This window comes from Schistocerca gregaria, chromosome 6 (genome assembly GCF_023897955.1).
Source record: "Schistocerca gregaria isolate iqSchGreg1 chromosome 6, iqSchGreg1.2, whole genome shotgun sequence".
Classification (NCBI taxonomy): domain Eukaryota; kingdom Metazoa; phylum Arthropoda; class Insecta; order Orthoptera; family Acrididae; genus Schistocerca; species Schistocerca gregaria.
In genome coordinates, this window is record NC_064925.1 from 268,425,810 (window position 1) to 268,442,491 (window position 16,682).

Genomic DNA, 16,682 nt, shown 5'->3' on the forward strand with positions numbered 1-16,682 from the left:
TCACGAATCCTGTCACACACCTGAGACTATACTCCATATGCATGCAATTTGATTAATAGTCACTTGTGAGAAACGGTATCAAAAGCCTGCTGGAAATATAGGAATATGGAATTGATCTGAGATCCCTTGTTGACAGCACTCATTACTTCATGGGAATAAAGAGCTAGCTGTGTTGCACACAGGAATGTTATTTTCTGAATCCGTGTTGCTTATGTATCAATAAGTCATTTTCTTCAAGGTGATTCATAATGTTCGAGTACAGTATATGCTCCAAAATCCTACTGCAAATTGAGGTCAGTGATATGGGTCTGTAATTCAATGGGCTACTCCTATTTCATTTCTTGAACATTGGTGTGACCTGTGCGTTACTTTCCAGTCTTTAAGAACAGACCTTTTGTCAAGTGAGCAGTTGTATATGATTGCTAAGAAAGGTGATATTGTGTCTGCATACTCTGAAAGCAACCTGACAGGTATACCATCTGGACCGGAAGACTTGCAAAACAAATCACTTGAGAAAGGCAACACCAAAAATATCTACTTTTATGTCACTTATGCTAACAGCTGTTCTGGTTTTGAATTCTGGAATATTTACTTTGTCTTCTTTCGTGAAGTAATTACGGAAAACTGTATTTAGTAATTCCACTTCAGTGGCACCATCATTGGTAACATTTCTATCACTATCGCGCAGTGAAGGTATTGAATGTTTTTTGCCACTGGTGTACTTTACATACAACCAGAATCTCTTTGGGTTTTCTACCATATTTTGAGGCAATATTTCATTGTGGAAACTGTTAAAAGCATCTCGCATTGACGTCCGCAATAAATTTTGAACTTCCGTGAAACTTAGCCAGTCTTGAGGATTTTTGCATTCTTCTGAATTTGGCATGCTTTTTTTTTTTTGGATGCTCCTGCAACGGTGTGCTGACATGTGTTTTGTGTACCATGGTGGATCAGTCCCGTCTCTTATTAACTTATGCGGTGTGAATCTATCTACTGCTCTCGATACTGTATCTTTGAATCAGAGCCGTATCTGGTCTACACTTACGCTCTCTACACGATCAGGATTATTTGTGGCTAAGAGGTCAAGGTTGTTTTCGTAACCATTTACGATTCGTGTGGGCTCATGAACTAATTGTTCAAAGTAATTCTCAGAGAAAGCATTTAGTACAATTTTGGAAGATGTTTTCTGTCTACCACCAGCTTTGAACGTGTATTTTCGCCAACAAATCTAGAGTAGATTGAAGTCTCCACCAATTATAACTGTATGAGTGGGGTACTTATTTGTAATGAGATTCAAGTTTTCTTTGAATCGTTCAGCTATTATATCACCTGAGTTGGGGGTTGGTGGAAAGAGCCAATTATTATTTTGGTACAGCTGTTGAGTATAACCTCTAACGATAGTAATACGCAGGAACTTCACAAAACTACCTATAGCAGATAGATAGCACCCTACTCATGATGGAAATATATTGGATTTAAGGCAACCTGACCTATTTGATCACATCAAAACTGGTATCAGTGACCATGATGCAGTTGTGAAAGCAATAATTACCAAAGTGCAAATGACAATTAAAACAAGCAGAAAGATGTAGATGTTCAGTAAACCACATTAAAAAAAAAATCTTATCTCAATGAGGAACTTGAAACATTTAGCACAGGGAAGGAGCATGTAGAGGAACTCTGGCTCAAGTTTAAAAGAATAATCAACCACGTACTGGATGGATATGTACAGTTTACAATGGGAGGGAACCTCAAGGTATAGTCACTGTGAAGAAATTTCTAAAAAAACAGAGATTAGTGCATAATAGGCATAAAACAAAATGTAGGGTAATAGATAGAGAGATTCTGAATGAAACGCATTTGGCTATCAAGAGGGCACTGTATGATGTCTTCAATGACTACTGTAGCAGAATCTTTCACAGAACCCACAGAAATTCTGGTCATATGTAAAGGCTGTTAGTGGCCAGTCCCTAGTGAATGAGACTGAAAGTGAAATTGAGGGTAGCAAAGCAAATGCTGAAATGCTAAAATCTGTTTTCAAATTTTCCATTACAAAGCCCCAATTTAATCCTCATACCACTGAAAAGGGAAGCAGTGGTTGGGAAGGGAGTGAGACAGGGTTGTAGTCTCTCCCCGATGTTATTCAATCTGTATATTGAGCAAGCACTAAAGGAAACAAAAGAAAAATTTGGTGTAGGTATTAAGATCCATGGAGAAGAAATAAAAACTTTGAGGTTCGCCGATGACATCTTAATTCTGTCAGAGACAGCAAAGGACTTGGAAGAGCAGTTGAACGGAATGGATAGTGTCTTGAAAGGAGGATATAAGATGAACATCAACAAGAGCAAAACGATGATAATGGAATGTAGTCAAATTAAGTTGGGTGATGCTGAGGGAATTAGATTAGGAAATGAGACACTTAAAGTAGTAAAGGAGTTTTGCTATTTGGGGAGCAAAGTAACTGATGATGGTCGAAGTAGAGAGGATATAAAATGTAGACTGGCAATGGCAAGGAAAGCGTTTCTGAAGAAGAGAAATTTGTTAACATCGAGTCTAGATTTAAGTGTCAGAAAGTCATTTCTGAAAGTATTTGTATGGAGTGTAGCCATGTATGGAAGTGAAACATGGACGATAAATAGTTTGGACAAGAAGAGAATAGAAGCTTTTGAAATGTGGTGCTACAGAAGAATGCTGAAGATTAGATGGGTAGATCACATAACTAATGAGGAAGTATTGAATAGGACTGGAGAGAAGAGAAGTTTGTGGCACAACTTGACCAGAAGAAGGGATCGGTTGGTAGGACATGTTCTGAGGCATCAAGGGATCACCAATTTAGTATTGGAGGGCAGCGTAGAGGGTAAAAATCGTAGAGGGAGACCAAGAGATGACTACACTAAGCAGATTCAGAAGGATGTGGGTTGCAGTGGGTTCTGGGAGATTAAGAAGCTTGCACAGGATAGAGTAGCATGGACAGCTGGATCAAACCAGTCTCCGGACTGAAGACCACAACAACAACAACCACTGAAAAGATGAATGAAATATGTATTAGTGTCGTCAGTGGTGTTGAGAAACAGCTGAATTCGTTAAAATTGAATACAAGTTCCAGGGCCCTATGGAATCCCTGCCAGATTCTATACTGAATTTGCAGCTGTGTTAACCCCTCTTCTAACTACAATCTATCATAGATCCTATGAACAAAAAATCTTGCCTAGTTCTCGGAAAAGCCACAGGTCACACCCACCTACAAGAAGGGTAGTAGAGGTGATCCACCAAACTACTGTCCAATATCCTTGACACTGATTTGTTGCAGATTTTAGAACATACTCTGAGCTCAAACATAATGAGATAACTTTAACAGAATGGCCTCCTCAATGGCAGCCCCAGCATGGATTTCAAAAACATTGATTAAGTGAAACCCAATTTGCACTTTTCTCACACGACATACTGAAAGCTTTGGATCAAGGCAACCAGGTAGATGCAATATTTCCTGATTTCCCAAAAGCATTTTACTCAGTACTGCACCTACATATATTGTCAAAAGTACAATCATATGTGGTCTCAAGTGAAACTTGTGACTGGATTGAGGACTTTTTTTGTAAGGAGGACACAGCATGTTATCTTGGATGGAGTCATCATCAACTGTAGATGTAACTTCAAGTGTGCCCCAGGGAAGTGTGTTAGGACCCTTGCTCTGTTCACATTGTATATCAATGACCTTGCATACAATATTAATAATAAATTCAGGCTTTTGGCAGATGATTCAGTTCTCTATAATGAAGTAAGAGGCTGCATAAATATTCAGTCAGATCCTGACAAAATTTCAACGTGGTGCAGAGATTGGCCACTTGCTCTAAATGTTCAGAAATTTAAAATTCTGCACTTCACAAAATGAAAAAAAAAATTATATCCTCTGACTATAATATCAATGAGTCAATGCTGGAATCAGCCAACTCATACAAACACCTGGGTTTAACACTTTGTAGGGGTATGATTAGATTAGATTAATTAATCATTCCATAGACCCATAAAAAGAGGGAATCCTCCTGGGTGTGGAACATGTCAGATAAACACATTACAAAAACGTAATTAGAAAAACTTGAGTTTCATTGATTTTAATGATCCTCAGTCAATAGACAGTAAAATTATGTACATGAATTAAATTTAAACTTCTAATATTTATAGGTTTATACTTACATCTGCTTTCTTTAAATCCACCATCCAGACATTTGCTAGTTTCTTGACTATTACAACCAAGTATTGTCAAAAATTAAAGTAAACTGTTCATTTCAGTGACCCTCAGTTAAGAACTGTCAGATTATGTACAAGGTTTAAAATTAAACTTCCACTATTTACAGACTTAAGACTTACATCTGCTTTCCATACATCCATCATTCATACAGTAAGTAGCTACTTGGCTGTTACAACCAAGTATTGTCAAAAATTAAAGTATAATAAATTTTCATTAAAATGGTCTACAGCACTTTTTGAGAAACTCATGGGTGGAACAAAAGGAGTCGGCCACCAAAAATTATTTTAAATTATGTTTAAATTGTGCCTTGTCTGAAACTAAACTCTTAATACTTGCTGGTAACTTATTGAAAATATGTGTTGCTGAATACTGGACTCCGTTCTGGGCAAGAGTAAGTGATTATAAATCTTTATGTATATTGTTCTTATTCCTAGTTTTGATAATGTGTACTAAGCAGTTAGTTGGGAAAACAGATGTATTATTTACAACAAACGTCATTAAGAAATAAATATACTGAGAAGCTGTGGTTAATATGTCCAGTTCTTTGAATTGGTTTCAATATGATGTTCTTGGATTTACACTACTCATTACTCTTAATAATACACTTGTGTACTCTAGAAATTTTTCTCTGTTTGTGGAGTTGCCCCAAAATATGATACCATATGACATAATGGAGTGAAAATAAGCAAAATACGCCAGTTTTTTATATTTGTATCTCCCATGTCTGACATCATTCGCATTGCAAAAACAGACTTGTTTAGGCGCTTTAGCAGTTCATTATTATGTTGCTCCCAACTGAATTTATTATCAAGTTGTAATCCCAAGAATTTTACACTCTTAACTTCCATTTCCATGTCGTCATATTTTATACACACACCAGAAGGAAATCTCTTGGAAGTTCTGCATTTAGTGGGTCTTTTAAAAGTTTAATGACAGTGAATTGGATATGAACCACTTATTAATGTCAGTAAAAATTTGATTAGCTGCCCTTTCCAAATTTATATTTTGTATACTATTTATTGCAATGAAATGGAATGATCACATAGATTCAATTGTGGGCACAGCAGGTCGTAAACTTCAGTTTATTGGTAGAATATGGGGGAAGTACAATCAATCCACAAAGGAAATTGCTTACAAATCATTCGTGTGACCAGTCCTAAAATATTGCTCAAGTGTGTGGGAGCTGTACCACATAGGTCAAACGGGGATATTTAACATATATAGAGAAGGGCAGCACAAATGGTCAGAGGTTAGTTTAATCTGTGGGAGTGTGTCACAGAGATACTGAAGGAACTCGACTTGAAGACTCCTAAAGATAGACATAAACTATCCCCAGAAAGTCTATCAACAAAGTTTCAAGAACCAGCTTTAAATGATTACTCTAGGAATACAATATGACCCTAAGTATCGCTCACATAGGGGGTGTGAGGACAAGATTAGAATAATTATTGCACGCAAATAGGCATTCAATCAATCACTCTTCCCGTACTCAGTACATGCATGAAACAGGAAGAAACCCTAATAACTGGTACAATGGGACTTACTCTTAGCCAAGCACCTCACTGTAGAGATGTCATGTTGTATAGTGTGTACTGCGTTCCATCAGCAGTAAAAAGGGGTCCCACAGCCCAGACGACTCTGTTCACCTGACATTACACATAATGGAGTGTCTCAATCAACTCTCAAGTGATAATCAGCAGATTATGTCTTGGGAATTGTGTGCACAGCTGAATGCTGGCTATAATGCCTTAGGAAAGACGTTACTGTTAGGTACTACAAAACGTATTGTGCAAGATGAGTCCCGCAAATACTTACACGAGGAAGGGAGTGACAGTGGCGGTGGGTAGTGGGGGAACACCTGACTAAATTTGCTGGGATATGTTTTGTCAAAACTGTAAGACAGATTGTTCAAGTTTTCATGAGAGTAGTGTACAGGATCTTATTCATTGTTGGCAAAAGTGGATAAAAATTATTGTAACCATGGGGAATGATGACAGTATGCAGCTGAAATCTTGTTCTGTTTAACTGGGTTATTGTGATTTCCATGTCTATTGTATGAAAATAAATGGAAGATATCAATTTTGAAATAATCCTCACAGACACATTGCAGCATGTATACTATTATGATTACATAAATGCACATGATTTATGACTCACAGAAAACCATATGGTGTGCAAACAGGGCAACTAAATTGGTGATATGCAGTCAAAGAGTGCCTGGTTATGTTTCAATGGCTTCTCCCTGAAAAACAGTTTGTATCTGGGTACATAATCAGTAACAGGTGGATGAATGATGAACAAGCTGCCATGCAAACATTTCTGACATTTGGATGGGCGAGAACTTAAGTGACCATGGAGGATGGGGAATTAGCAGTACACGTCATTCTTTACAGATGTCTCACACATCTGCTGTTTGAAGTATTTGTGGGTTTGGACAACAAAAGCAGCATGTGTGTCATAATTCCTGTCCACAGCAGACAGTGATGAACTGTTTAAACATACAGTGTCACATTTAGTGCAGTGCTCCATCATTAAGACACCATTGAAAAAGCTGTACCACCAGTTAAAGTTCTTGCAAAGAAGATGCGGGTCACCATGTTATGTGGTCACTTGTACTATCCAGCATCAGCTCATTACTGCTAATGATCCTCTTCTATCCACTGTTTCTACACATATATCACTTCTGCAAAAGCATGACCAAAATGAGCCAAAATGTTACACTATTATACACTCATCCTCTGTATTATTCAAAAGTACATGCAGATGTTGAGTCCTTTGACATTCATACACACTCTTTCACATTTCAATGTCTGTCAGTCTGCTTTTCACAGTCCAATTTTGACACAACACTAACCTTTCCAGTAAGTCAAGAGCTGTTCGGCCTTTATATGCACAACAGGTACATAATCTTTATTATTTATACTAGCATATTGTTCTACATATCCAGTTTATTTGTTTTAATTGAAGTCAGTACCTTTGAGTGTTGCAATTTTTTTACAAATATTTAGTTTTACATTAAGATAGGATGAATAGTTGCTGAGTGCATGAAATTTTATTATCCAGTTTACATTTAACCACTGTGTCCTGAAGCTAAGAGTAGATTACCTGGATTAAAACAGAATAATCTGTTGCACGCAGCTTCATCATTACGTCCACCCCATATGTAAATCTTCTGCTCATGTTCAACAGCTGTGTGTCCATACCTCTGATATGGGACAGTGGTTTTTGTCACATCATTGTATTCTGGTGTAGGTAAAGCGTGCCACCTGTAGTTACCTACAAAAAAATACAGTCAAATTAAAGGAGATTTAATACATCTGTAAGCAAGTGCAGTTTCATTAATGACTACATAATGGAGGCTCTTATGCAAGCATGACAAAAAAGAAAGCTCAAATAACAAAAAAATTCACAAGCCTAAAAAGTGTACCCTGAAATTAAAATGAGATAATGTCAAATCTGGTCTGCACATGAACATTAAAAGAATTTAGAAAGTTTTTTTTTAACGTATGGGAGGCCATATGCAATGATACGTATGCTGAGAATGAATCTCCTCTTTGATCTCTACAGATTATCTTATACTTGTAATTTCATAATGTTACAAAATCTATACAGTAAATTATTATGAGTGTTAAACGCTGCCATTTTTTTACTTAATGATGATCTCACTGTGCAGCAGAAAATAACAGACGAGTGAAGGCAGTTTTGCTTGCTTTCAGGTGTAACATTGTACAGAAGGGGAGAGAGGCTGGATGTGGCTCATTATTTATTCTAAGCATGTGTGGACCACCACAATTCCTCAAATGCAAAATAGCCATGATCTATCTTCATGGCATGCTCGGTGAAATCAATATCAACATTTTCTCACAGGAACAAGATAAAACTGAAAAAAATTTCTAACTACCACTGTTTATAGTTGAATAAAATCTGCTCCATTTTCAAGCTGCATACTTTCAAATAAAATCAGACTTTCAACACCTGCCTACTCCGGGGGTGGCTAACATTTTGAATATAATAAACTTTCTTGAGACTAAGAAGTTTATGTCCACAAATCAGCAATGTTTTAGACAGCATCGCTTGAGCGAAAATCAGCTTGCCCTTTTCCCATGTGATACACTGTAAACTACAGATGAAGGGCAACAGGCAACTGAGTGAAGTGGCACAGTGGTTAGCACAACAGACTCACATTTGGGAGGATGACTGTTCAAACCCTAATCAAGCCATCCTGATTTAGGTTTTCTGTGATTTCCCTAAATCACTTCAGGCAAATCCCGGAATGGTTCCTTTGAAGGGGCACAGCAACTTGCTTCCCCACCCTTCCCTCATCTGATGGGACCGATGACCTCGCTGTTTGGTCTCCACCCCCAAACTGATCTACATACGGGATAAGTTTACAGAAATGTGAGTGGATTGAAGATGTCTTAAGTAAAGAATCCAGGATGTTGCCCTTGATGGCGAATGTTCATCAGAGATAAGACTATCATCAGGAGTGCACCAGGGAAGTGTGATAGGACTGCTGCTGTTTTCTAAATTTTCTATATGCGTACCTGATTTAGCAGAAGGGTGGGTAGCAATCTGCAACTGTTTGCTGATGATGCTGTGATGAACGGTAAGGCATTGAAGTTGAGTGACTGTAGAAAGACCCAAGATGACAGACAAAATTTCTAGCTGGTGTAATGAATGGCAGTTAGCTCCGTATGTGGCAAAACACAATGCAGATGAGTAGGAAGAACAAACGTGTTATGTTCAGTTTCAGTATTACTAATGTCCTGATTGACACAGTCAATTTGTTTATATATCTGGGCATAATGTCGCAAAGCAATATCAAACGGAATCGGCATGTAAGAACCTTGGTAGGGAAGGTGAATGGTTGACTTTGGTTTATTTGGAAAATTTTGGGAAAAAGTTGTTCACCTATAAAGGAGACTGCATATAGGACACTGGTGCAACCTATTCTTGATTACTGCTTGAATGTTTGGTACCCGTACCAGGTCAGACTGAAGGAAGACATTGAAGCAATTCAGAGGCAGGCTGCTAGATTTGTTACCAATAGGTTCGAACAACATGTACATTTTACGGGGATGCTTCAGGCGTTCAAATGGGAATCCCTGAGGGAAGGTGATGTTCTATTCGAAAAACATTGTTGAGAAAATTTAGAAAAGCAGCTTCTGTAGCTGACTGCTGAACGATTCTATCGCCGCCAACATAAATTGCACATAAGGACCACGAAGATAAGATTCAAGAAATTAGAACTCATATGAAAACATATAGACAGTCATTTTCCCCACACTCTATTTGCGAGTGGAACAGGAAAGGAAATGACTAGTAGTGGTACAGGGTACCACCCTCCACTATGTCTATTCAGTGGCTCGAAGAGTATCAATGTAGATTTAGCTTTCAACTCATGGCCCATGTCCTAACCCGAGTGCTAAAGCACTCAGGCTCGCTTCACATTTCCCCTGCTGCCATGCCGCGCTGTCTGAGATTGAGGAGAAGGAAGAGGAAAAACAGCAAATGCATCACATTTAGGTGGCAGAGCAGTCACACTCCATGCAACTTCATTTTATATTTCACATTTTCTCAAAAACATAGACCAAAAACAAAACAAGTTTTCAGAATTAATTAATTATTTTTGGTGCACTGAAGACATAATATAACTTTTATCTGGTTCAAATTGTCAGCATACGGACAGACGCAGTCAATTTCACAGAGTTTTGGCCTCAAGTTGCCATGTTATTGCAACTTATTTAGTTTCATAATTGAAACAAAAAAAGTCATACAAATACGTTTATCAATATATCGTAGCACTTTTGCAGCCCCATTATGGTGACTTGGAAAATCTACCGAACGAAAGCAATGTACACATCCTGGGCATTTTTTAAAATAAAAAGATTTGTAATTGAAACTGGAATTACCTTGCAGGCCAATCAGTTATGTCTGTACGTGCACAGGGCACTTTCAACTGAAATGACAAACAGTCTCAAAAACAGCTCAAAAAGAGGAGTAAGACTGACAGTGTCTTCCAAAGCTTTGTGAAACTATCCTTTAAATTCTTGCAAGACCATAATGAATTCTTCATACCTCGCACTTTCTGAAACACCAGTGGACTGTCTTTGTCAGAATGTGTCCCTTCGACAATGCAATTTTCTTTTTAAGTGCATCCCTTTCAAATTAGAAAGAAGTTACCTTGCAATGTTTTACTGTGGGCAATGTGAAGTCAAGTCCACTTCAAATGCAAAGTCTGCAATCCATCCCTGATGTTCTAATTTTTGTACCTGTACTCCTATTTCCTTAAGAAATTCAACAACAGCAAGTTTTAAATAGAAAAATCATTTCAGGCATGCTGCTTACTTAATCAATGTACTCTGCAGTAATATATGAAGTCTCCATACTCTTCATTCATTTACATTGAAAACTGTTGTAACCAAGAATGGGTGTGACTTCAAAAATTTTACTATTCATACCACCAATTTCCCCAAGTGCTCCATGTCTGAAAATTTCACACAGAGTACTTCTTAATATACAGAACAATGAACCCTGTCTGTCGACTGTTTTGTTTTTTGCTCTTTCATTGTCATCTAAAGGTTTAAATTCTCTCTGCGTGGTATTGTGATGTCATTTCACAGAAAATAAGCAGTACCTGTCTCTTATGCAAACTGAGAATTCTCATCCCTCTCTTCTGTCATTCCCATTCATTTTAAAGAACTGTGATGATACATGCTAGTCTGCCTCTTTATGCACAAATATCCACTCGACTTGTGAACATCCTTCATACCACCTACAAATAGTGACGGGTAAACATCGCTGACACCACAATTCTGCTGAGATCAGCGTTTTATCGACTGAAAAATACTGCACCACAATGCAAAATGAAGGTCATATGATTGCAGATACTTCTGAGAAACACCAGAGTGACAGGCCAGGCCTTGGTATGCCTGTGGCTTGCACAGACTGCATGAATGCAGTTTGGTTGTGGCTGGCACTGATCTACACCATTATCAGCAGGAGTAAAATCTACCAACCAGTCTGGTACAGTTTTCCACTTATATAGATGTGGCAAGTGTGACTGGAATCTTCCATGGGTCTGAGATGAAGAGCAATTGAAAATCAAGTTGAGCAGCTCTTGGCATCTTTGGCTTATCTAGCAACAAATGATGTCAGGTAGTGCCACAGAACAATGCACATTTGAAACCACCAACCTCTCTCACAAAGTGTCAAGCATCTGTCTTCACTTTGCTTATGCCCAGTTATTTGTATAGGTTGACTGATCCCAATCATGATCCAGTGATATTGGAATCATGGGCTCCTATATTTCTGCATTTTGTGAAATGCACTATTTTACATTTCTGAACATATAAATGAAGTTTTCAATCTTTGCACCAATTTTAAATCTAATCAAGATCTAACATGGTATTTCTGCACCTTATTCAAATAGTATTTGTTACAGATAACTGCATAGTCAGTCTGCAAGAAGTCTGAGGTTACTGTAAATTCACAACATGAACAGCAACCGTCAACAAATTTCCTTGAGGTATAACCAAACAATGTTCCTCCTCATATAGCAACACTAATAAGAGGAACTGAGCTTTCCATAGTCAATATAGCCCCTGCGTGAATCACTTTACCAAAGCTTTCAGATATCCTGTTAATAAACAACAAAACAAGGCAAAATGATTAATTCATTACATTTTTCTCTAGTTGTTTAGATTTATGGACTGTGCTTTAATTTTTGAAATTAACCACCAGCTGACAAACATATTGCAACTGTCCTGAGCATGTTTGTTCTGCTTGGTGACTGCTAGTAGAGTATGATCATGTATGCTGTCGCACAGCACATCAGCTACTGGCCCACCCTTGCCTGCGAGCAGGAATTTGAGCTGGAATTGTCTGATCTACATCTTAATCAACAGGATAATGGAGTAACAAAATTTCTGCAGTTAAAAGGTTTACAACTTTGCTTCTGCTGTTTTTTCCCCAACATATGAAGCTTTAATGAAACAATCTGGTTACACATGTATCTTTCAAAGTATTTTCCATCGCTGGCCACTTACTTTTTCCCACCTTTCTCGCAGTGTACGAATCCCGATTCGAAAACTTTTACATCTTTTGAAGCAATCCACGAATCGATCCAATTTGTACTTCTTCATGAGATCGAAAGTGTTGGTCAGCCAGGCCATCCACATTGATCTGAACAGGTGATAGTCAGAGGGAGCAATGTCTGGAAAATATAGAGCATGGGGGTAGGACTTCCCATCTGAACGTTTCCAAGTATGTTTTGACCTCTTTTGCAATGTGGGGGTTGAGCATTGTCATGCTGCAAAACCACTTTATCGTGCCTCTTGCTGTATTGCAGCCGTTTGTCTTTTAATCCTCAGCTCAAACACATTAAATGCATTCAGTACCAAGCACCTGTGATTGTTTCACTTGTTTTTAACACCACATAGTACAAGGTGCTGAGCTGGTCCCACCAAATGCAGAGGGTGATCTTGGAGCCATGAATATTCGGTTTGGCTGTTGACATGGAAGTACAGCTGGGATACCCCACAATTTTTTGCGTTTAGGTATTGTAATGAATCTATTTTTCATCCCTGGTCACAATGCAATGCAGAAATCCCTTCTGTTTTTGCCACTAAAACCACTGTTCACAAACACATAAATGCTGTTCAACATTTCTTGGTTTCAGCTCACACGGGACGCAAGTTCCTTCTTTCTGAATCATGCCCTAGCCTTGAGATATTTTGAAATGGCTTCCTGTGTCACTCCCACTAACATGCCAATTCTTCTTTAGTTTGATGCGAGTCTTCACTCAGCAATGTCTCCAATTCTGCATCTTCGAAAACATTCTCTCTTCCACTACTAGGCTGTTCTATGACATTAAAATCACCTTTTTGAAGCATTGAAACAATTCACTAATAGCGTCCTTACCATATGTACTTGAGAGCATTCAATGAGATTCAGCCACTGTTTTCTTCATATTGGAACAAACAGTAACACTTCCTGCACATGACGAGAATTAGGTTCGTAAACTGATATTTTCAATCAAGAACAACTTTATGATGCAGACACAAATCAATTAATGTTTGAATGAGGTTATGTTGACTGAAGTCCAAGCTAACTGCCTGATGTCTGCAATCTGTTTGTTTCGAGCGCTACTTACTGTTTTTGCCATCTATCAGCAAACAGCAGAAGCAAAGTTGTACACCTTGTAATAATGTCAGACGGGAACTTTTCTTCCCATATTTATAATTCAAGTTCAGACAGTTCATACTTCATGAGGAAAAGTAAGTTTTGGAATAAATCTGCTGTACAATGCCATAATTTCAGATACACCAAAATAAAGAAAGTAATTTTCCTGTCTGTGACAGGAAAAGTTAATGATTCAAAATAAGAAATATTGTGAAGCAATAAGAAGATATCAGGATGGAGAACACCACAATTTTCTAGCTCTTTAGTAGAAACATTGGAAATAGCAGATAGATCAATACTTTGTCCTGACTAAGACCCACGACATCATCAACTTATCTAACTCCGTTACAACAATCAGGCTTCATTAGTAGTTATCATCTTCAATCTGAAGACTAGTTTAAGGTACTTCTCCACACTACTACACCCTGTGCAAGTCTCATCATCTCTGCATAACTACTAAAACCTCTATCTATTTGAACCTGCTTATGTTATCTGAGTCTCAACCTACTTCTATAATCTTGCCCCCTCTCTCCCTCCCCTCCCCTCTCCTAATTTCGAACAAGTATCAAACTGGCAGTTATTTGATGCCTTAAGATGTGCTTTATTAACTAAAACCAATTTTTTACTCAAGTGGTACAATAAATTTATTTATTTTTTCAATTTTATTCAATATCTCCTCATCAGCTATTCAATTTACCTATATAATGTTCAGCATTCTTCTCTAACAGCACATCTAAAAAGCTTGCATTCTCTTCTTTTCTAAACTGTTTACTCTCAAAATTTCACTTCCATACCCCACTACATATCAGGAAAATGCCTTCCAGAAGGATTCCTAACATTTAAGCTTATACTCAATGTCTGCAAATTTCGCTTTTTCAGAAATAAATTTTGTGTTATTACCAGTATTTGTTTCATATACTCACTAGTTCATTTATCATCAGTTATTTTGCTTCCCAAATAACAAAACTCACCTACTAATTTTAGTGTCTCCTTTCATAATCTAATTCATCAAAATTGCTCAGTTATTTTAAGTACATTCCCATTATCCTTGTTTTGCTTTTCTTTTTTAATGTTCATCTTGTAACCTCTTTTCAATATAGTATCCATTCCAAGTCTTTTGCAGTCTTTGGCAGAACTTAATCATCATCATAAAAGCTCAAAGTTGAGCTTTTAATCCTAATTTCTCCTCAGTTTCTTTCACAGTTTGCTCAGTATATAGCCTAGATTGAATAACTCAAGAATAGGCTACAACTCTGTCTCATTCTCTTCTTAACTAATTCTTCCCTTTCATGACTTTCCATTCTTATAACTTCAGTTTAGTTTCTGTACAAGTTGCAGAGAACCTTCTGTTCCCTATATTTTTTCCCCTGCTACTTTCCAAACATTTTCCCCTTAAACATCATCAAAAGGTTTCTCTAATCCAAAAATATTGTAAATTTAGTTTTATCTTTCTTCGACCTACCTTCTACAATAAATTGTAGAGTTGTTACAGCTTTGCACATTCCGACAGTTCTACGGAACAACAATTGATATTTCCACGTTGCCCTCTACAAGTTTTTTTAATCCTTCTATAACTAATTCGTACCAGTGTTGCAAACAATACGTTATTAAAATTATGATTTGATAATAAGCACATTTGTCAGCACTTTGAATTTTAATTATTCCTTTCTTCTTGAAGTCTGGTATTCCATCCATCCCACATATCTTGCACACCAGAAGGAATAATTTTATCATGGATAGGTCTCCCATGGATCCCAACAATTTTGAGGCATTGGTGTCTACTACTGCACCTCTTTTTTGAAAAAGATTTTTCAGTGCTCTGCTAAATTCTTCTCACAGTGTCATATCACCCATATCCTATTATTCTAACTCTTCTTCCCATTCCAAAATATTATCTTCTGGTCCATTTCCCTTGTGCATATATATTCCTTCCAACTGCCAGCTTTCCCTTATTTGTCTAGTACTAACTCGTCATTCAAGCACTTGATATTCGTACAGCTGATTCTTTCCCTCCCCTAGCCCTCCCCCAATGATCTCCTTAATCTTCCTATAGCTGGCATCTATCTTTCCCATATTCACACATGCTTCTACAGACTTATTTTCATCTTCTAGCCATACCTGCTTAATACTTTTTCACTTTCTGACAATTTGATTGTTTTTATTTGTATTCCCTTTTGCTTGCTTTATTTTTGTGTCTTCTTTTTTGTCAATTAAAATCAACACCTCAGATGTTGTCAAATGATTTCTGTAGGAAGCACATTGTGCTAATGTGGGAGCAATCTAGATGCTTGTAAAACAATAAAGTGGTAGTCAAGATGTCAGGAATTCTTTTTATTCTATGATTACCAGTTTTGGTGAAACTAAAGCCACCATCATCAGATCTTAGGACACGTACAGGTTACAACTTCAACGCAAACAATTGTGATGATGATAGTTTTCCTATATCACGCAGGCCTTGTAACCTGTATGTGTCCTAAGATCTGAAGGTGGCGGCTTTAGTTTCGCCGAAAGCGGTAATCATGGAGTAAAAAGAATTCCTGCTATCTTGGCTACCAGTTTATTGTTCTACAAATGATTTCTACTGGGCCACCTTCTTCTTCTTCTTCTTCTTCTTCTTCTTCTTCTTCCCCCCCCCCCCCCCCCCTCTTTGATCCTCTGCCGCATTCACTATTTCATCTCTTAAAGCTACTCATTCATCTTCTCTTGTATGCCTTTCTTCTGTTTCAGTCAATTTTTGTCTAGTGCTCTTTGAAACTCTTAACAACCCCAAGTTCTTTGAATTTATCCAAAGCCTATCTCTTCAATTTCTTACCTTTCTGCAATTCACACAGTTTTAATTTGCAGTTCATAACCAATAAATTACGGTCAAAGTGCACATCTATCAATAGAAATGTCTTTCATTTTAAAATTTGGTTTTGAAATCTCCATGTTTCATCATACAACTTATCAAAACCTTCTGGTGTCTCCAGGTCTCGCACTGTATTGAACACTGTTTCATGATTCTAATACCATGTGTTAGCAATGCTTGAATTTTATTCTGTTCAAATTTCTACCAGGCGGCTTCCCTTACATTCCTTTCCCTCATTCTTGTTCTCCAATTATTTTTCCGAAAAATACTCCTCCTGCTATTGAATTGCAGTCTCGCATCAAAATTAAATTTTGAGCTCCCTTAACCACCTGTGTAATTTGTTTAATCTCATTATACATTCTTCCACTCTCTTCACCATCTGCATTGTTAGCAGGTCTATAA

The 16,682-nt window shown here is 37.5% G+C and overlaps 1 protein-coding gene across 7 annotated transcripts in view; it reads right to left on the minus strand.

Moving 5' to 3' along the window:
• Positions 1–16,682, minus strand: part of LOC126278331 (kelch domain-containing protein 3) — a 111,953-nt gene that overhangs the window by 76,056 nt on the left and 19,215 nt on the right. For all 7 annotated transcript variants that reach the window (XM_049978361.1, XM_049978360.1, XM_049978365.1 and 4 more), the window contains exon 3: positions 7,355–7,525. In XM_049978361.1, the coding sequence (XP_049834318.1) occupies positions 7,355–7,525 (171 nt within the window). The remainder of the gene's footprint in view (positions 1–7,354; positions 7,526–16,682) is intronic.